General features: G+C 39.0%; 1 protein-coding gene across 1 annotated transcript; it reads right to left on the bottom strand.

Moving 5' to 3' along the window:
* Positions 1-5,811: 5,811 nt before the first annotated feature.
* Positions 5,812-22,553, bottom strand: gprc5bb (G protein-coupled receptor, class C, group 5, member Bb). Its single transcript, XM_061988155.2, has 4 exons — positions 22,005-22,553; positions 20,556-21,669; positions 7,359-7,471; positions 5,812-7,267 (listed from the first exon to the last, which is right to left on the bottom strand). Exons 2-4 carry the CDS (start codon positions 21,667-21,669, stop codon positions 7,223-7,225), a joined length of 1,272 nt encoding a protein of 423 aa, XP_061844139.1. The 5' UTR covers positions 22,005-22,553; the 3' UTR covers positions 5,812-7,222.
* Positions 22,554-22,647: the final 94 nt, after the last annotated feature.

Genomic DNA, 22,647 nt, shown 5'->3' on the forward strand with positions numbered 1-22,647 from the left:
ATAAAAACAATAATAATATTACATACTTATGTTATTATTAATAAAATAAAATCCATCCATCCATCCATCTTCTTCCGCTTATCCGAGGTAGGGTCGCGGGGGCAGCAGCTTAAGCAAGGAAGCCCAGACTTCCCTCTCCCCGGCCACTTCGTCCAGCTCCTGCCGGGGGATCCCGAGGGAGGCGTTCGGGTGGCATCCTGACCAGATGCCCGAACCACCTCATCTGGCTCCTCTCCATGTGGAGGAGCAGCGGCTTTAGTTTGAGCTCCTCCCGGATGGCAGAGCTTCTCACCCTATCTCTAAGGGAGAGCCCCGCCACCCGGCGGAGGAAACTCATTTCGGCCGCCTGTACCCGTGATCCTGTCCTTTTGGTCATAAAATAAAATAATGATATTTAAATTTTTTGAATTTTAAGTTTAGTTTATTTTGAGTAAAATAAATGAATATACAAACAATAACAAATATGATGATAATGATAATATCAACAATAATTCTGATAAACTCTTTGAACCGTATTGAAAATTAGAAAGCTCATTCATCTCAATATGTGAATTGCAATGTATTTAACTATTTATTGAAAACTATATTATTTATTATTTATGGAGTTAAATTGTGTACTAATTGAAAACAACAAATGGAAAAGGAATAGGATTAAATAAGCTTTGCTTCTTATTACTTCTTTTCGGACATGTTGTAATGTAACTGTATGCATGTTTGAAATAAACTTAAACCATAACTATATTATATATATATATATATATATATATATATATATATATATATATATATATATATATATATATATATATATATATATATATATATATATATATATATATATATTTTGTATATATATATATATATATATATGCATACATACATATATACACACACACATATATATATATATATATATATATATATATATATATATATATATTTACACACACACACACACACACACATATATATATATATATATATACACACACACACACACACACACACATATATATATATATATATATATATATATATATATATATACATATATATATATATATATATATATATATATATATATATATATATATATATATATATATATATATATATATACATACGTTAGGTCAGGAAAAAACACAGAGCCCTCTGTGTTTTTTCCTGACCTAACGTATATTGCGCTCTACCCCGGTATTGAGCACTGTATAACGGATAAACCACAGAAACCTTGACTATATGTATATGTGTATATATATATATATATATATATATATATATATATATATATATATATGTCTTAATAAGGTTATCCAAAAAATAGTGCTCGATACCGTAGTAGAGCGCAATATATGTATGTGTGGGAAAAAAATCACAAGACTACTTCATCTCTACAGGCCTGTTTCATGAGGGGTTCCCTCAATCATCAGGAGATTTTAATGGGAGCATTCACATACCATGGTTTATATAGGGCACAGAGTGGGTGGGTACAGGCTGGCGTAGGGGCGTGGTGATTGGCTCATGTGTTACCTAGGAGGTGTTTCCGTCTGTGGCGGCATGCTGATACAATTTCGCTGCGCTTGTTGAGGGATGACAGGTCTGGACGGTATATAATAAACAGTTTCTCTTTCAAGCATAGGTTGCATCTTTTATTACCACTATTGTAAGGTGTACTGGATGCAAGAATTTGCCATGTTATTGAATATTCAACATTATTGTCTTTGAGGTCCCAAATGTGTTTGCTGAGTTCTGTGGTATTCAGCAGGTTTTGGTTCCTGAAAGAAGCCTTGTGATTGTTCCATCTGGTTTTAAACTCTCCCTCGGTTAATCCTACATATGTGTCGGATGTGTTAATGTCCTTGCGTGTTACCTTAGATTGGTAAACAACTGATATTTGTAAGCACCCCCCGTTGAGAGGGCAATCAGGTTTCTTGCGGCAGTTGCAGCCTTTGTTGGTTTTGGGGTCGCTCTGTCCGGGGGCCAACGCTATGAACCCACGCCAGGAAACCAACCAAAAAAGAACAGAAAACGAAACAACATCATCTGGTACAACCCCCCATACAGCAAAAACGTCTCAACTAACATTGGCCACAAATTCCTCAGTCTGATTGACAAACACTTCCCCAAAGGCAACACCCTAAGAAAAGTATTCAACAAGAACAACATTAAATTGAGCTACAGCTGTATGAACAATATACGTCAAATTATCTCAAACCACAACAAAACAATTGCAAATGAGCCGTCGGCCCCCGGACAGAGCGACCCCAAAACCAACAAAGGCTGCAACTGCCGCAAGAAACCTGATTGCCCTCTCAACGGGGGGTGCTTACAAACATCAGTTGTTTACCAATCTAAGGTAACACGCAAGGACATTAACACATCCGACACATATGTAGGATTAACCGAGGGAGAGTTTAAAACCAGATGGAACAATCACAAGGCTTCTTTCAGGAACCAAAACCTGCGGAATACCACAGAACTCAGCAAACACATTTGGGACCTCAAAGACAATAATGTTGAATATTCAATAACATGGCAAATTCTTGCATCCAGCACACCTTACAATAGTGGTAATAAAAGATGCAACCTATGCTTGAAAGAGAAACTGTTTATTATATACCGTCCAGACCTGTCATCCCTCAACAAGCGCAGCGAAATTGTATCAGCATGCCGCCACAGACGGAAACACCTCCTAGGTAACACATGAGCCAATCACCACGCCCCTATGCCAGCCTGTACCCACCCACTCTGTGCCCTATATAAACCATGGTATGTGAATGCTCCCATTATATATATATATATATATATATATATATATATATATATATATACAGGTAAAAGCCAGTAAATTAGAATATTTTGAAAAACTTGATTTATTTCAGTAATTGCATTCAAAAGGTGTAACTTGTACATTATATTTATTCATTGCACACAGACTGATGCATTCAAATGTTTATTTCATTTAATTTTGATGATTTGAAGTGGCAACAAATGAAAATCCAAAATTCCGTGTGTCACAAAATTAGAATATTACTTAAGGCTAATACAAAAAAGGGATTTTTAGAAATGTTGGCCAACTGAAAAGTATGAAAATGAAAAATATGAGCATGTACAATACTCAATACTTGGTTGGAGCTCCTTTTGCCTCAATTACTGCGTTAATGCGGCGTGGCATGGAGTCGATGAGTTTCTGGCACTGCTCAGGTGTTATGAGAGCCCAGGTTGCTCTGATAGTGGCCTTCAACTCTTCTGCGTTTTTGGGTCTGGCATTCTGCATCTTCCTTTTCACAATACCCCACAGATTTTCTATGGGGCTAAGGTCAGGGGAGTTGGCGGGCCAATTTAGAACAGAAATACCATGGTCAGTAAACCAGGCACGGGTAGATTTTGCGCTGTGTGCAGGCGCCAAGTCCTGTTGGAACTTGAAATCTCCATCTCCATAGAGCAGGTCAGCAGCAGGAAGCATGAAGTGCTCTAAAACTTGCTGGTAGACGGCTGCGTTGACCCTGGATCTCAGGAAACAGAGTGGACCGACACCAGCAGATGACATGGCACCCCAAACCATCACCCAACCATGCAAATTTTGCATTTCCTTTGGAAATCGAGGTCCCAGAGTCTGGAGGAAGACAGGAGAGGCACAGGATCCATGTTGCCTGAAGTCTAGTGTAAAGTTTCCACCATCAGTGATGGTGGAAGCTAGGCTTGTAGGGATGATATAACAGGCTTGTATGGATGATATAGCCTTTGTGTTCACTTAGTATTGAGCACTGTATAACAGATAAACCACAGAAACCTCGACTATATGTATACATTTATATATATATATATATATATATATATATATATATATATATATATATATATATATATATATATATATATATATATTATATACGGCGTGTTTATATTTTAAACACGCCGTGGTTCAACCGCTTTTAAAGAAACCTGGTCTGGACAGTTCAGTTTTAGCCCATTTTAGACCTATTTCTAAGCTGTCTTTCCTCTCAAAGATTTTGGAGAAGATTGTTTTTACCCAGTTAAACACTTTTTTAGAGGACTGTGATATTTTAGAAGTCTTTCAGTCTGGGTTTAAACCCCTCCATAGTACCGAGTCAGCTTTATTAAGGGTTTTTAATGACATCCTTCGAGCAACAGATTTAGGTGATCATGTAATTTTAGTTTTACTGGATCTAACAGCAGCATTTGATACGGTGGACCATAATATTTTAATTAGACGCCTGCAGCATCAAGTGGGCATCTGTGGTACTGCTTTGAGTTGGCTGAAGTCCTATTTGACTAACAGGACCTTCTCTGTGAATGTTGCTGGATCTGAATCCTCCGTTGCTCCCTTGACATGTGGGGTCCCACAAGGCTCAGTTTTGGGACCACTTCTCTTTTCTATTTATTTACTTCCCCTGGGCTCAATCCTAAGAAAGCATGATATTTCTTTTCATTGTTATGCCGATGACACACAAATGTATTTTCCATTAAAGAGAAATCATGCCTCTTCAATACAGCCATTACTTGCCTGTCTTGAGGATATCAAGGCCTGGATGGCCCTAAACTTCTTAAATTTTAATGAAAAGAAGACAGAAGTAATAGTGTTTGGACCTAGTGGTACCTGTGAGCTCCCCCCTGTTGACTTTGGCCCTTTGGCTTTGCACGTTAAGCCCATGGTCACCAACCTGGGCTTTCGTATTGACTGTGATTTTAAATTGGACCGTCAGATTGGCACAGTGGTGAAAGCCAGCTTTTTTTATTTACGTCAGCTGGCCAAGGTTAAAAACCTTCTTTCTAGGCAACAGTTAAAGACAGTAATCCATGCCTTTACTACATCTCGGCTGGATTACTGTAACTCTTTATATTTTGGAATTAGTCAGTCCTCCCTCTCACGTCTGCAGCTGGTCCAAAATGCAGCTGCCCGACTTTTAACTAACACAAGAAAAAGAGAGCACATTACTCCTGTTTTAGCCTCCCTCCACTGGCTGCCTGTGTCTTTTAGAGTCCATTTTAAGATTATCTTACTCGTTTTTAAATCCTTACGTGGTCTTGCCCCACCTTACCTCTCTGAGCTGCTCCATCTGTATGCCCCCACCCGGTCCCTCAGGTCAGCTGATCAGCTGATCCTGGAGGTACCCAAAACAAAGCGCAAGCTCAGAGGGGACAGAGCTTTCTCTGTTGCGGGTCCCAAACTCTGGAACGATCTCCCTCTCCATGTGAGACAGGCCCCTTCTTTGGCTATTTTCAAGACCCTTCTTAAAACCCATTTTTATTCACTGGCTTTTAACCCAGCATGAGACTTTGAACTGTTTTTAGCTTTTAACTTTTTGAACCGTTTTTAACTTTTAAACTGTTTTTATCTAACGAACTGTTCTTAGGGTAATTTATATTTGCTTTTTAATGGTGTATTTTTATTTCTGTTTTAAATGTTATTTTTTAGTCTGTCCTTTGCCTCTATTTCTTTGTGGTGTACAGCCCTTTGTTTTTCAACTGTGCTTGTTTTTAAAGGGCTTTATAAATAAAGTTGGTATGGTATGGTATGGTATATATATATATATATATATATATGTATATATATATATATATATATATATATATATATGTATGTATGTATGTATATATATATATATATATATATATATATATATATATATATATATATATATATATATATATATATATATATATATATATATATATATATATATATATATATATATATACTTATTATTAATAATAACAATTCAAGCCATGGTTTCTGACTTAAAAAAACAGCAATAAAAAAATTGAATAAATAATTAGTTTATGGCATATCATAAAGACATTGGGAGATAGCAAATGAAGGCAACATTTAGGAGATAATGTGCACTGATGTATTAGTCTTACTCTGTGCAAATCACAATACAAACATTCATGTTATGCTGCCATAAAACGGTGACAGTGCATTCAATTGCCATTAGATCATTAAAGGTAAATACCAGTGGTTTTTACATTTGAATAACAAAATTGATCAAAAGTAAGTTAGATCATAATAGTACATAACAATTATGTAATGATGACATTTGCAGGATATAAACTTGGAGCAAAAATGTCACTCACAAAAGCAACTTTACAGTAAACTGAACAATAGCTCATTAATTAGTCAGCAAGACAGATTGTTCCCAGTGATTTGATTACAATGACCTTTTGGTGAAAATGCTCTCTCTACGTAAGCTTATTGTTATTCATACATTTGAATACTCACACCAGTAGTCAGTATGTGTATGGCAGTAGTGTAAACAAGTTTCCTCTTAACCTTAAGCACAAAAAATAAATACAACTGTTACATGTTTGCAGCAACACTGTAAGAGTAGCAGGTCATCCACACGCTTTCACTTTTGGAATCCTTAGCTCAAACACTCTAAAACTGGTTGATACGACGTCAAACACAGTAAAATTATTGATGAGGACCAGCTTCCCATCGGGATAACTTTTCTCTTTTGTATATTCCCACTCAGTATGGACGTTAAAATCCTATAAAACACTGAAAATCCTGACAAAATACATACTATTGTATTTTTTTTTTTTACAAAATCTCAAATATTACTACATAGAAACCAAATTAGTTCTAATAAAGTGCAAAATTACAGCATCCAAGATAGCTTAAACCTCGTACTGTATGTCATATATACAGTTTATTTATACAGTATATTCACTGGTCACACCATTAAGTACACCTGCAGATAAGCATTCGATTCACAAAAAGTTTGTTATTGTGGTTGCATCATGCTGACTGTGTTTACTTTGATATATACTTTGGTGCATAAGAGGAAAATATATTTTTGATACAGCTGTTGTTTTGGGCGTAACATTCTGCAGGTGTACCTAATGTTGTGGCTGGGGAATGTGGTAATAAATGGCTTTTTATGTTACCCATCTTTCTGTTACATTCATATACACAAGATGCAGGATTTGGAGACCCCTGAACAAGCGCTCTATAATGTCATTCAGATAATAACTCTTAACGGAAGAGCCAAAAGGCCAGAAAAAAACAGTGTGAGACATTCAAAAGGACAGTTGAGATGTACAGGTAAGTGGGGGGAATTCATGTCCTGCCGTTTTTATTGGTCCTCCTCCAATACTTCCTGTCACTGTATTTGATTATCCATCTTATATGATATGTTTTGACGTTCAGTCATTTCTCCCGGTTAGGCATCAGAACATGAGGGAGCAGACGATAGCTTTACCAGAGCCGTCTTCCAGTGTAATTAATCGGCGCCGTGGGCATCTATGAGGTGGTGACAAGGGAGTGGTCAGGTGAGTCCATTTGTGTAGTTGTTGATGACAGATATTTTTTTTTAAAAAGGGAGTTTACTTACCGATCCGCCATTCATAACAAGAGCCATTTCAGTTGGTTGGTAGACATGACCCCTGAAAGCGATGCCGGGGCGAATACTCCCACGACCGCTTTGGTAGTTTCCACTGCGGAGAGCTGAACACAGCAAAGTGAAAGGTTTCAATCATCATAACGAGAACGTGTTACGTCTTCTCTTCTAAATTCACTTAAGTCAGGGGCGTCAAACGCCGGATCAGGCCCGCGAACAGGATGAGTTTGCAAAGTATAAAAATATACCTGAAATGTTTGAATGAAAGAAACCGCTGTTCTAAATGTGTCCACTGGATGTCGCAATAGCAATTCTTTGTATCTTTGTAGATGATGCTACATGTGTACAAAATAAACCACATGATGTTAGTACATCAGTCGAGGAAAATGATCAAAGTACATAAATAACATACTGTAATTTGATTTTGATATGATTTTTTTTATCTTGATAGATTGAAAATGAACACCAATGAGTTGACTGATGAACATTATCACATAATTTATTCAGAAAACAAATAAAGACAGAATACTATTAACCGCAACATGTAAGTGTAAAAAAAACCCAACAACATTATGATTTGTACAATTTCAGAGGGTGCTTCTTCTATTTTTAAACAAAGAAAACAATCTGAAGTTGTCTTTATTTTTAAGTTATCGTCCTGTGATTTTACCAGTCCGGCCCACTTGAGAGTAGATTTTCCATGTGGCCCCCGATCTAAAATGAGTTTGACGCCCCTGACTTAAGTGATGTACAGTGGTTTTCATACGCCTTTTTGTATAATTCGGTTTTCAACAAAAATTTGGGGCAAAAGTTTTCCCCGTCTTCGGTATTTTGGCCAAACATTGCTCCTAACAAACTAGTCAGTTTGCCTGTGTATCATTCCGCCAGAATCAAGTGTGCAAACCACGCATTGGTGACTGAGTCTTTGTGCGTTTTGTTATTTTTTATAACTGCAAAACAATTCAATATGACCCAAATATAGTTACATGTGCCATCACTTTGATAAAAAGGTGAGGAAATGATTGAGTTCAAGAAAAACATCGTAGCAAAGTACAATGGACCTACGATCGTAAACATAAGTTTGTATATCGAAGCAAATTTCTTCATAAGAAACAATGCAAACATCAATAATGGGTTCCAACCTCGGCAAATTTGTACACTTTGAAGACAACATAAAGCGCTATGCAGTACTGTATATCAAACAAACATAACAAAGGGATGATGGATCAACTTAATATTTAATAAGCTAAACTGCTCTCTTCCTACGCAGCCGCCCTGCCGACACGCACACACACTGTCACTAGCCCTGTGGTGCACTCACAGTTGGAAATCACAAAACTTCTTAACTTTACCAGGCAGGTCTTTACAATTTTTAGGAATAAAAAAAAAAAATCTACAATATCTTCTTGGCGTGGGGTGGTAGGGGTGCGAGGAGGCAGTGTCGACAACACTGTAGACCAGGGGTGTCAAACTCAAATACAGAGTCGGCCAAAATTTAAAACTGAACAAAGCCCCGGGCCAAGGTTGAACAAATTAACCTTTTGATCGGGACCCAAACAAGTTTTGCATTGAATATTGAACAAGCAAGGCTTATATAAATTTATAGTGACATGCAAAATCGAGTTCAAATAATAATAATAATAATAAAAAAATATCAATGGCATATCAAATTAAATTTCAATAAACATTGAATGCCTCTTTTCTATTTGCAGCCTTCTGAGGTAAATATCAAAATAAACTTTTTCCACAGGCTAATAATACATTTTAAAATAAAATAACAATAATGAATGAATCAAACATTCAAGCCTTGAAGGAGCAAGAGAAAGTGCATGAATAAAACGTTAATTATTGCTCAGTTTGCTACACTGATTTGCTTTAACACTAGAATATGGAACAAGCAACGCTTATATAACTTAATTGTGCAAAATCAACTTTCAAAAAACAAACGAAAAAACATCAATGGTATATTAAATAAAATTTAAATAAAAAATAGAATGCCTCTTTTCTATTTGCAGCCTTCTGAGGTAAATATCAACATTAACATTTTCCACCGGCTAATAAATTTGAAAATAAAATAACAATGAATAAATCAACCATTCAGACCTTTTTACTGCTCAGTTTGCAACACACTGATCTAATCTGATGTGGCGCATATTTGTAACAGTGTTACAGTTGTTTATACGGCCACCCTCAGTGTGACCTGTATGGCTGTTGACTAAGTATGTTTGCATTCACTTGTGTGTGTGTGTGTGTAGAAGCCGCATTTATTATGTGACCGGGCCGGCACGATGTTTGTATGGAGGAAAAGCGGACGTGACGACAGGTTGTAGAGGACGTTGAAGGCAGTGCCTTTAAGGCACGCCCCCCAATATTGTTGTCCATATTGATGCTGTAAACAAACACTTAAAAAGCCCACAACTAATAACACATCAGCTAACGACAGTACTGCTAATGGCTGTGCTGCCTGGCACAAAATGGCTGCCCTGCGGAGCACACAGTGGGTGGATGAAACGTTCGAACACTGAGACAAGGTTCACACACCAAAGCAAATTTTTTTTATTCGGTCTGCGGTCCGTAATTAGAAAAGTGTATGCAATGAGAGATTCGTAAATCGAGGTTCCTCTGTATGACGATGGCGTCCGCATGGCTCTCACCTGCCCTCCTTTCTCTTCGCTCATCACCGTCTTCACCAACAGGAGTCTTCAATAAACATAAATTGACGTCGTAAAATCTTCAATAATCCGTTTCATTTGTCATTTAAATGTATTTCATTATTTGCTATAAAATGGTTTTATGGTAATATTTGTGGACGTTTGGAAGGGATTCATTTGATTTACATTATTTTTTATTAGGAAAAACTGTTTTAATACAATCTTTGGAACAAATTGCTCACAAAAATCGAGGAGCAGAACCACTGTAAGCATAGGTGGGAAGCAAGCAATAATTATAACTAACTATAGCAATAATAGCAATAATTATTATTATTACTAATAACTATTGGATAAGTTGTCACATTTGACAAATTATTGCGGAAAAATGAGTTTTCCTTGTCATAACAATATTTTCAGTATCTGCATCTGTGATTAGCTGGTGACCTGTCCAGGCTGCCTCTTTCCCCAAGTCAACTGCGATAGGCTCCAGCTCACCCATGACTTATTGTAAATTAATTGACACATTTAAATACAGTATGTAAATACTTTAACTCTGAATAGATTCCTTTTGAAGTGCAAAACCCAAAACCAGTGAAGTTGGAACGTTGTGTAAATCGTAAATAAAAACAGAATACAATGATTTGCAAATCCTTTTCAACTTATATTCAATTGAATAGACAGCAAAGACAAGATATTTAATAATTGAATTAAAAAAAAGTATTTTTTTTTGCAAATAATCATTAATTTAGAATTTAATGGCAGCAACACACTGCAAAAAAGTTGGCACAGGAGCATTTTTACCACTGTGTTACATGGCCTTTCCTTTTAACAACACTCAGTAAACGTTTGGGAACTGAGGAGACAAATTTTTGAATCTTTTCAGGTGGAATTATTTCCCATTCTTGCTTAATGTACAGCTTAAGTTGTTCAACAGTCCGGGGGTCTCCGTTGTGGTATTTTAGGCTTCATATTGCACCACACATTTTCAATGGGAGACAGGCCTGGACTACAGGCAGGCCAGTCTAGTACCCGCACTCTTTTACTATGAAGCCACGCTGTTGTAACTCGTGGCTTGGCATTGTCTTGCTGAAATAAGCAGGGGCGTCCATGATAACGTTGCTTGGATGGCAACATATGTTGCTTTAAAACCTGTACGTATCTTCCAGCATTAATGGTGCCTTCACAGATGTGTAAGTTACCCATGTATTGGGCACTAAGACACCTCCATACCATCACAGATGCTGGCTTTTCAACTTTGCGCCTATAACAGTCCGCATGGTTCTTTTCCTCTTTGTTCCGGAGGACACGATGTTTCAAAAACAATACAAAATGTGGACTTATCAGACCACAGACACTTTTACACTTTGCATCAGTCCATCTTAGATGAGCTCGGCCCCAGCGAAGCCGGCGGCGTTTCTGGGTGTTGTTGATAAATGGCTTTCGATTTGCATAGTAGAGTTTTAACTTGCACTTACAGATGTAACGACCAACTGTAGTTACTGACAGTGGTTTTCTGAAGTGTTCCTGAGCCCATGTGGTGATATCCTTTACACACTGATGTCGCTTTTTGATGCAGTATCGCCTGAGTGATCGAAGGTCACAGGCATGACCTCTTACGGGCAGTGATTTCTCCAGATTCGCTGAACCTTCTGATAATATTACGGACCGTAGATGGTGAAGTCCTATAATTCCTTGCAATACCTCGTTGAGAAATGTTGTTCTTAAAATGTTTGACAATTTGCTCATGCATTTGTTCACAAACTGGTGACCCTCTCCCCGTCCTTGTTTGTGAATGACTGAGCATTTCGTGGAAGCTACTTTTATACCCAATCATGGCACCCACCTGTTCCCAATTAGCCTGTTCACCTGTGGAATATTCCAAATAAGTCTTTGATGAGCATTCCACAACCCTCTCAGTCTTTTTTGCCACTCGTGCCAGCTTTTTGGGAACATGTTGCAGGCATCAAATTTCAAATGAGCTAATATTTGCAAAAAATAACAACGTTTTCCAGTTTGAACGTTAAGTATCTTGTCTTTGCAGTCTATTCAATTGAATATAGGTTGAAAGGGATTTGCAAATCATTGTATTTTGTTTTTATTTACTATTTACACAACGTGCCAACTTCACTGGTTTTGGGTTTTGTATAATACATACACTCTATTGGAGCAACGAGATGTTGTTACTACACATTTGACATCTCTTTGTGCCTAAGCTGCTCACAGACACTTTATATATATTCACTCAGCAGTAAAACAGCCAAAAGCACACAAAAAATATCCATCTCAAGAATACATGCAGTACTGCAAGGCTTTCTTTATTCCATTGCCTTGCCTTTGTCCTTGGAGCCTATTATTTAGTTCTCTATCAGTGTCTCCTTCAAAGTGGAAAGTGAAATGACTCATCCCTTAGCCTAAAAGACTATTAGGTATTCAGATAAATCAAGGGGTTTCTGTTGAATGAGCATTAAACAACATTGTGAGGGAAAGAACGCGCATGTCACTAATCTGGTAGACGTCTTGATTTTGTATGATTGTCAGTAGATATGTCCGATAAATGCGTTAAAATGTAATATCGGAAATTATCGGTATCGTTTTTTTTTATTATCAGTATCGTTTTTTTGGTTGTTTTTTTTTAATTATTTTTTTATTTTTTATTAAATCAACATAAAAAACACAAGATACACTTACAATTAGTGCACCAACCCAAACAACCTTTCTCCCCCATTTACACTCATTCACACTCATTCACACAAAAGGGTTGTTTCTTTCTGTTATTAATATTCTGGTTCCTACATTATATATCAATATATATCAATACAGTCTGCAAGGGATACAGTCCGTAAGCACACATGATTGTGTCCACTAATAGTACTAACCTTTAACAGTTAATTTTACTCAATTTCATTCATTACTAGTTTCTATGTAACTGTTTTTATATTGTTTAACTTTCTTTTTTATTCAAGAAAATGTTTTTAATTTATTTATCTTATTTTATTTTATTATTATTTTTTAAAGTACCTTATCTTCACCATACTTAGTTGTCCAAATTAGGCATAATAATGTGTTAATTCCACGACTGCATATATCGGTTAATATCGGTATCGGTAATTAAAGAGTTGGACAATATCGGAATATCGGATATCGGCAAAAAGCCATTTTCGGACATCCCTAATTGTCAGTTAACAGTACTATGTTGATAATATTTGAGTATAGATAGATATCCTACTGCTGAATTGTTTTTAAATTATACAAAAAAACATTATGAGGGAAATATGATTGGATATTCTACCAATCAGCAAGTATTCTGACCCCCACAGACTAATCTCACCAGAAAGCACAGGATTTAGTTCTGTCTTTTTAAAAAAAAAAAAGTACCCCAAGGCTCCAGTAATTTATGTGGTTAAAACATACCTGTCACAGAATCATTGTCCTCTTTTTAAATTTCTCAACCAAGATCACAAGTTTGTCAAAGGACTTCAGTGACAAAGTTGTAGACCTGCGCAAGACTGAACGCATTAATTAGATGACACGTATTTATTATGCAACGTACGTTTGACTTTGGATTGATTATTCATATTATGAGTTGTCTCAGTTATCGTTAAGAACCTGCGAGGAGTGAGAATGTGCGTGTGCATGGAATCCTGCTTTCTTATGATGCCAAAGAAGAGGAAGCTCTTTTATTGGGGAAAGGTGTTGGACTTCATCTGAGAAGTGGGTCCAAACACCGTAGGATTGGACTACTCCCACCAGACTCTTAATGTCTCTCTCTCTGTTATGACTAGGGATGGGTACCTTTCGCATTTGATTCCTCTACTCAATGGTATACATGTTTCGTACTTTTGTGTGTGTTAAAATGTGTTCGGTGTTTATGTTTGTAAAAAAAATATATATATATTTTATTTTATCTACTATTTAACACTGAGCTGTGCTGTCCATTTATCTTGTTTTTTTGTGCTGTGTTATATAGTGGACTTTACACGCAGTTGCAATTCCAAGACACTAGATGGCAGTAGTGTGTAGGCTACGATGTGTTTAAATTTTAAGTACTGTATTATCAGGCACACTTAAAATCTTTTAATTTTCTCAAAAATCGACAGTGCGCCTTATAACTCGTTGCGCCTAATGTACGTGTTGTGCTTACCGACTTCGAAGCATTTTTTATTTGGTAGACGGTGCAATTTTAATTCTGACCCCTAAATGGCAGTCACACATTAGTAATACGTGGTGACTGCAAGTCTGCGGCTGTTCAATAAATGACACGAGCAAGTACCCGTAAGCAAGCAACACCAAAGTTTTGATGTTTAATTGAGAATATAGAACATTACACACGGCGCTTTAAAAATATGTCAAAATGCTTTAGTAGGACATTGGTAAGGTTGCGGCTACCCTACTCAAACATACTGTACTTCAACATATGGGTATTATCATGGTGTGTGTAAAGGGCCCCAAAATGGCATCTATTAGGACAGTGATTTTCAACCACTGTGGCACACTAGTGTGCTGTGAGATATTGTCTGGTGCGCCGTGGGAAATTATGCAACTTCACCTAATTGGTCCAAAAAATATTTTTGCAAATCAATAATCATAATAATGTGCCGTTGTCTAGTGCCTGTGCTGTGTAGAGCTTGGCAGGGTAATCTTGTAATACTCCATATCAGTAGGTGGCAGCAGGTAGTTCATTGCTTTGTAGAAGTCGGAACGCATTGAGGATGGTTTGTCGTGATCCCAATATGCAGAGCACAGCGGGAGACAGCGTGCAGGTAAAAAAGTATGTAACGCCTAAACCAAAAATGAACAAAAGGCAAGTCCCGCTAGGAAAAGGCACTGAAGCATAGGGATGGCTATGTAAAACAAAAGTAAAACTGAACTGGCTACGAAGTCAACAAAAACACAATGCTGGACGACAGCAAAAACTTACAGCGTGTGGAGCAAAGACGGCGTCCACAAAGTACATCCCATACATGACATGACAATCAACAATGTCCCCACAAAGAAGGATTGCGTACGCACAACTTAAATAGTCTTGATTGCGAAAACAAAGCAGGTGCGGGCAATAGCACTCAAAGGAAGGCGTGAAGCTGCAACAGGAGAACACCAACAAAACAGGAAAGGTCACCAGAATAACAGCGCAAGACAGGAACTAAAGCACTACACACAGGAAACAACAACAAACTCAGAATAAGGCACGACAACCTGGTGGAGTTTCATTTTTTAACCTTTTCTGCTGGTGGTGTGCCTCCGTATTTTTTTTAATGAAAAAAATGTGCCTTGGCTCAAAAAGTTTGAAAAACACTGTATTAGGAGACATATTATCTGGTGTTTTGTTTTGACCTATTATGCAAAACCAAGTTTTCTGACCTAATGGTACCTACTAATTAGAGGTGTAAAAAAAAAAAAAAAAAAAAAAAAAAAATTCTGATTAATTATGATTCTTTTGTAACGATTCATAATTGATTAAAAAAAAAAATGCAAACATTTTTTTTTTTTTTTTTTAATATATATATTTTTTCTTCCAATCAGTCCTGTCCAGCCATATTGTTGATGTAGATGTCCATATTTGCTGTACATATTTACTTTAGAAAAGAGAAGTGTTGGATACGTCTCGTGTTGTCTCATTTGTATATGACTTTATTAAATGTTTGGGAAGCATTTTATTAAAGCAAATCAGTTTCTTTGAAGTACTACAGAAATTGATCAGAGCTGTTTATCTATTTTATGGAGGAATGTAGTTCATCATAGAGCTGGCATCCAATGTTATCAAAAAACCACAGTGTGACAATCTGTCACATTTACGTCTGGTTATGCTTCCTTAGTTTGTTTATTTCTTGAGTAGTGCTCTTATTTTCAGTTCCTTTTCCTGCACGTCTCCCTCAGCGCTTTTCCCCCTCACCTGCCGCTGATTGTCAGACTGGCCACACCTGTCAGTGGTTTCCAATTAGACTTCTTTATAAACCGGCCTGCCCTGCACACAGGGCTCAATGATTGTTCCATGTTCCATGCATGTGCACGTCCCAGTTGCACTATTTCCTTTGGGCATAAAAGTCATGTTTACCTGCACTACACCTGCCATGTCTGCATATTCAAGACCAACAGAACCTGACATATAGATTTTGAATCAAATCGTGTGGTGCCCAAAGATTCACAGCCCTATTGTTGATGTGTGTTTGCGATCTACAGAAGTCTTAAAAGCTTGCGAGCGTCCGACATTGTAGTCGTCGCTGTAGTCAATAAGCCCCTTCTTCTCTACCTTCTTGTTGGGGGGCATTCATCCTCCGCTGTTGCTATTTCTTATAAAAAGTAGCGTGTAGTTCCTACTTAATCTGTCTGTAAATTCGCTATGGAAGCGCTAAAAACTACCGGTACAATAAATACAACAGGGAGAAGACGCTGTCGAAGTGGAGGCACGTAAATAAGACCGCCCATGAAACGGCGCTTTACTGAAGAGACGGTCAGAAATCGGCTTGAAGATGGTCTGTAAAACAATCTATGTAAGATTTTGACGAAAGAACCACACATCTTATGTAGACCACAAGGAAATTGTCAGGCTTGTCACTGACAGGTTGGTTATGTTTTAGTTTTTCCTCTGTGTTTATGTTTTATTTTCCTGTCAGCGCTCTTATTTTGGTTCAGTTTCCTGCTTGTCTCCCTGAGAGCTGTTTCTCCTCACCTGCGGCTGATTGGCAGTCTGGCTACACCTGGTGTCAATCAGCTGGCTACTATTTATACCTGCCTCGCCTTCCAGTCAGTGCTGGAGTATTGTCAGCTGTTTCTTGGTTCTTGTTTGCTCTATGCTGTTAGCTGTTTCCAGTTTGCCTGTTTCCTGGTTCCTGATTCCTGTTTTCCTGCATTTTATTTTTGACATTAAAAGTCATGTTTTCCTGCAGCAAGTCTGCCATCTCTGCATCTTGGGATTCGTCACCAGCACTTCCCGACAGAAATGTTTAAATGTAGAAAAAAAAATCTTAATATGACCCCTTTAATGCGTTTTATAAACCGGTGCGCCTTTTGTATCAAAATACACCTGAGGATGTATTTGTGGTCCAAAAATTCCAGTGTTGTATTTAATACACACTAGCTGTATGATTGTAATGTGCATCTTGGTAATAGTTTTGATTAGCAAATGTGGAGGTGTTGAAATTGCCATGTAAAATTGAGAATCTTAATCGGTAGCATGTTCTAGGAAGAATTCATGTAAATTTGCAACTGGCTAGCATATTTTGAAAAGTGGAGTTTTAGTATATATTTAAGTTGCTTCTTCTTACTTTTTTGGCACGGAAAATTGTACCATTGCTTAAAGGCAGTCTGGCTCGAGTGCTGCTTGAGTGCTCGTTTCCCGGCAAAGCGTTTGAGCCAATGCCAATCTGCAGCCAGACCTAATGCTACGAGTAACGAAGGTATCGAAATATGGCACTGTTTGATTCTACCAACGAATTACGGTACCCATCCCTAGTTACGACAAACTTGCTGTAACATAATCCGGACTGTTCATACCTTTGTAAGCGGGTAAACCTTAAAAATTTACAAATTTTATTTTTCAATGAAAAATAATCCATGTTTTGAGGTTTTGTCATTGTACTGGATCTAATTCAAATGTGTTTTACAAAGTGTCTCATACTCACCATACAACAAGGGATCTCCTATTGCTCTAAAAGTCACTACACATGTTTTAATTAGTGCTGTGTAATAATGAAATGTTTACCAGAATAATCCCACTTTCAAATTTGGGATGATCATGATTAATCACTGGTTATCACTCACTTGCATAAATTAAATTGACTTAAAAAAAAAGAGTCCTGCATTTGTACACAAATGCAATTGTATTTTCAGAATGTCATACAGAAACATTCTTTAGAATGTTTAACTAGAATGCACACCATTTATGTACTCAACACTTTGTAACAGTTCTGGCTAAAGTTCAGGCAGTGTTTATTTTGAAGGGAAATTTTCCAGTGAGCACACCAGTCGGAGTGGCTTCACTCATTTGTGCACTGACGTATGCTTTGATCTGAGCCTTTCAGCCTTTCAGGTGACCATCCGAAGTTAAGGTAAAAATAAGTTGCGTGTGTAATCTGCGTATATACATGTACATGATTAATGCGATCATTTTTGCGATTAATTGCATGAGTCAACTCGTTATTTTGGTACCGTATTTTCAGGACTACAAGGCACACTTAAAATCATTTTTTTCCCTCAGAACTCGACAGTGCGCCTTATAACCCGGTACGCTTAATATATGGAATATTCCTGGTTTTGCTTACCGACCTCGAAGTATTTTTATTTGGTACATGTTGTAATGATACGTGTGACCAGTAGATGGCAGTCAAACATAAGAGATATCTGCAGACTGCACTATGATGGCAATATGACTCAAGTAAACAACACCAACATTTGATATGCCATCCATCCATTTTCTTCCGCTTGTCCCTTTTGGAGCTGGATCCTATCTCAGCTGCATTCGGGCGGAAGGCAGTGTACACCCTGGACAAGTCGCCACCTCATCGCAGGGCCAACACAGATAGACAGATAACATTCACATTCACACACTAGGGTCAATTTAGTGATAAACCTATCCACAGGTGCATGTCTTTGGAGGTGGGAGGAAGCCGGAGTACCCGGAGGGAACCCACGCAGTCACGGGGAGAACATGCAAACTCCACACAGAAAGATCCCGAGCGCAGGATCGAACCCAGGACCTTCGTATTGTGAGGCAGACGCACTAACCCCTCTTTCACCATGCTGTCCACATTTGATATGTTCCATTGAAAATATAGAACATTACACACGGCGCTCAAAAATCTTTAAAGATGTTTTAGTACGACTTTGATAAGCTGTGAAGCCGCACGGCTTGATGGATTGTCGGCGCATTAAACATACGAGTATTATTATGGTGTGTGTATAAGGTTAGACATATTATCTGGCGTTTTGTTTCGCAATATTATGCAAAATCAACTTTTCTTACTTTCTGGTAACTACTGATCTGTATTTGGGATCTGCATAAATCCTGAAAAATTGCGCGTGTCCGCCTTTGCAGTCCGTCCCGACACCGTAGTTGATAAACTTCTTCTTTTTCTCTATCTTCTTGTTATGGGACATTCATCCTCCGCTGTTGCCATTTCTAATATAAAGTAGTGTAAAGTTCTTACTTATATCTGTAAGTAAACTCGCCATGAAAGCGCTAAAACATACCGGTGTAGTGAGTTTACATTATTCACCCAAGGAACTTTAGTTATTAGAGTTCCGGTCTGACGTTTTTTCCTTGTTGTTGTTTCCGGATGAGGAGATGCTGCTCCGTTATTGATTTAAGTAGAGTCTGAATGTCATTAAAACAGTTAGCTCAATCTTTTGACACTTCTTCCACTCCCGTCCTTGCACGCTACACCGCTACAACAAAGATGACGGGGAGAAGACGCTGCCGAAGGTGAGCCACGTAAATAAGACCGCCCACAAAACGGAGCATCCGGAAGCGACTGTCAGAAAGTGGCGTGAAGGTGATCTGAAAACATAATCTATGCAATATTTTTGACCAAAGAACCACCATTACATGTTATGTAGACCACAAGGAAGTGTTTTCAATTAAGAAAAAATAAATAAAAATGACTCCTTTAATGCGCCCTGTAATGCCTTATATATGAAAAAAGATCGAAAATAGACCATTCATCGGCAGTGTGCCTTATAATCCGGTGCGCCCTACGGTCCGGAATATACGGTACGTTGTATACATTGAAATGGCATTTTAAAAAAGCAGCATCAAATTCTTCGTGGTTGCCTAGCAACTGTACACTTACAGCTGGTGTTTGCTCGCTCTCTGTGTCAAAACTGTGACCTCCTATTGTTGTTACTATAACAATCTACAAGGTTAACATAGCGGGCTTCTCTTTCTTTCCCTCCATTTATCTGCTTTATTTTGTATTTCAAGTTATCATTACATATATGTATTGTTGCATTTGAACAATTGTATTGTTGATAATAGAGGTAAATTATTGTTATTATTCATTATCAATAGTGCTATTTCTATTGGTATATGTATTGTTCCATTTGTAGTGTAATAATGCTCATTGTCATTTCTGTATTATTATTTATTTTACTAACTGCTTCTTTGCTATCACTTTTACCATCAGATTTGTACATATATTATTTGCTGATGTTGTTCTATTGTTGTTGTTGTTATTGGTATTGTTGTGTTTGCTGTTGTTGTTTTTGTCTCTCTGTCTTATCCCCCTCTTGTCCCCACAATTTCCCTCTCCGTTTTCCTTTTTTCTCTCTTTCTATCCCCTCCTGCTCCGGCCCGGCTCCACCAAATGATAATATAGATACATTTGATAAAGTCAAATACAAATAAGGCAACAAGAGAAGTATTCCACACTTCTCTTTTGTAAAGTAAATCTGTACAGCCTATATGAGCATCTACATCAACTATATGATTTGCCTGAGAAGCTGGACAGGACAAAAAAACAAAAAACAAAAAAAGTGTGACCTATGTTTCACTCGATGGCGCATCCAAACACAAACACTCACTGACACACTCAAAGCACGGGCGTACTTGCACTGTGCTCCTCCATAGAAAAGGCCTGGTTCTCCTGGAAGGCTTGGTGAGAATGTGCAGGGAGCTCGTCTCTGAAGTGCGGAGGAGGCGTCGTCTCGCTGGTGTCGAAGAAATCCTGCGTGCCGCATTGTGGACGGTTCCAGAGACACAGGTGGCTTTCTGGAATGGCGTGGAACAGCAGCAGGATCCATCCCTGAACGACGAGGGCCACCGCCAGAGCGGGCTCGTCCAGCAGACGGTCCTCCGCCTTTCCGGCTCCTCCCCCTGACTTCCCCGCCTTCCCCCTGAGCCTCACTGCTTGGCTCCCGTAGAGATAGAAGCCAAGCCAGGCCACCCAAAGCAATGCTGATGCCAGACTAGCCAGGAAGAGCCACACTGCGTTACACTTCCATCTCCTTTTGTCGTTCTCTCCGTCCCTGTCCTCCTCACACTCAGGTGGCCCCTCGACCCCAAACTCTCCCCCGCACAACACCACTCCTAGAGAGAGCCCCATGGCAATGAGGAGCAGCCCGAGGGTGTAGCTGCACGTCAGAGCAAAATCCAGAGGTGGGTATTCGCAGGCCGGGTGGCCCTCCCTGACTACAGTGAGAAGGACCCATTCCGCAGAGATGATCCCCTGAACCAAGGCCAAGGCCAAGCCCAGTGCAGCCAGCGAGCTACCAGATGGGCTCGACTTCCCAGCCACCAGCCTCCTGAGCCTCACGCCCTGGACCAACAAGCTGGAGAAGCACAGGGCAAAGAGGGGTCCCCAGAAGGCCCTGCGGATCACACACAGGACCTGGTTCTTTCCCACAAGGAACGCAAGAGAGATGAGGAATATCCCAAGGAGCGTGCCCAGGAGCAGCAGAAGGGGGCCTACGCCAGAGCGCCTGGCCGGGTCGGAGATGGAGCGAAGTTTGACGAGCAGGAGCGCGGACAGGATCAGAGATGTGAGGCCCCCGCAGCAGGCCACCGCCTCCAGGACAACACCCCACACCGACTCCAAGTCACACAGCACTCTGTATGGAGGCTCCACATTCTCACTACACCCGAGTGGAGGCGGCGGTGACGGGTGCGACGTGCAACAGCCGACGAGTAGTGAGAGGACGACGGCGAAAGCGTAGGCAGCCATCTTTAAAGGGATGACAAGAAGAAGGAGAAACAGAACAAATTCATCATTGAGCACAGAATCCGCATCAAGCTGTCACATATCAGAAAGGAATATTCTCCTCTCTCCGAAACACACTCATGCACTCTCAGCACAGAACAGAACCGCTTTTAGCGCTGGGCAATAGTTTCCATGGCAACGGGAAACAGCGTGGGCTGACATGGCACACTGGGCTCTGAGAAGTGCGCTTTTATGGGAAGCAAAAACACATCCTTGTTGTGATGTATGGATCTGAATGTGAAAGTCTGCAGATTTAGAACAAATATTTCATCTTCCAAATGGAATTGTGTCAAACTTACCTTGTAGGAATTCTTTACTCAAATTCTTAATAATTCATAATAAAGATGAGTCTCATTCTTCCATTCGTCATTTCGGCACCTGTTCAAATTCGACACAGTAAAATCCTCAGGCTGGCGGAGACCAAACGGCTTCCAAGTTCTGTCTTTAGAAAGATGATGTCCTGATTATCACATACTTTTTAAAATACGTGATGATCAGTTTTGTACTACAGTCCTTCATCCATAAATATCTCTAATGTCTCTTCCTCTCTCTTGCACCCTCTGTCCTCCTCTTGCTCTCTGTCAGTCGGTCTGCTTGTTTCTCTCTGCCTGCTTCATGCTGACTGTGCGGAGGTGTCAACAGAGATGCAATCCCAGCTTTGCTGCGTGCTCACCCACACACGGGAAGCAGGGACTGCTGGAGCGCCTGTCTAACCAGGAAATAGCACGACTTCACATTCAAGGCGGTCCTTGTCCAGCTTGGCACTTCTACCTCAGATCAGTTCTCACTTGGACCAGAAAGGGGACAATTGTTCACCTCAGATGAAAACAATGATTGGCCAAATCTTCACCTCAAAGGTGCCCGCTGAGAATGAACTTGGAGTGATGGAGGCAGATGGTCGGAGCTCTGAGGCCACGTTGCGATCCTTGTAGGAAATGTTAC

The sequence above is a fragment of the Nerophis lumbriciformis genome, linkage group LG27 (assembly GCF_033978685.3).
Source record: "Nerophis lumbriciformis linkage group LG27, RoL_Nlum_v2.1, whole genome shotgun sequence".
NCBI lineage: Eukaryota > Metazoa > Chordata > Actinopteri > Syngnathiformes > Syngnathidae > Nerophis > Nerophis lumbriciformis.

Bases quoted from the DNA above. Each gene is read 5' to 3' on its own strand.
- gprc5bb (XM_061988155.2), bottom strand. From the start codon at position 21,669: ATGGCTGCCTACGCTTTCGCCGTCGTCCTCTCACTACTCGTCGGCTGT. The intron at 7,472-20,555 runs GTACGCCCGTGC...TGCTGTGTTCAG, and splicing joins TATGGAGGAGCACAGTGCAA to CTCTCCGCAGTGGAAACTAC. The intron at 7,268-7,358 runs GTAAGTAAACTC...ACCACCTCATAG, and splicing joins TTGTTATGAATGGCGGATCG to ATGCCCACGGCGCCGATTAA.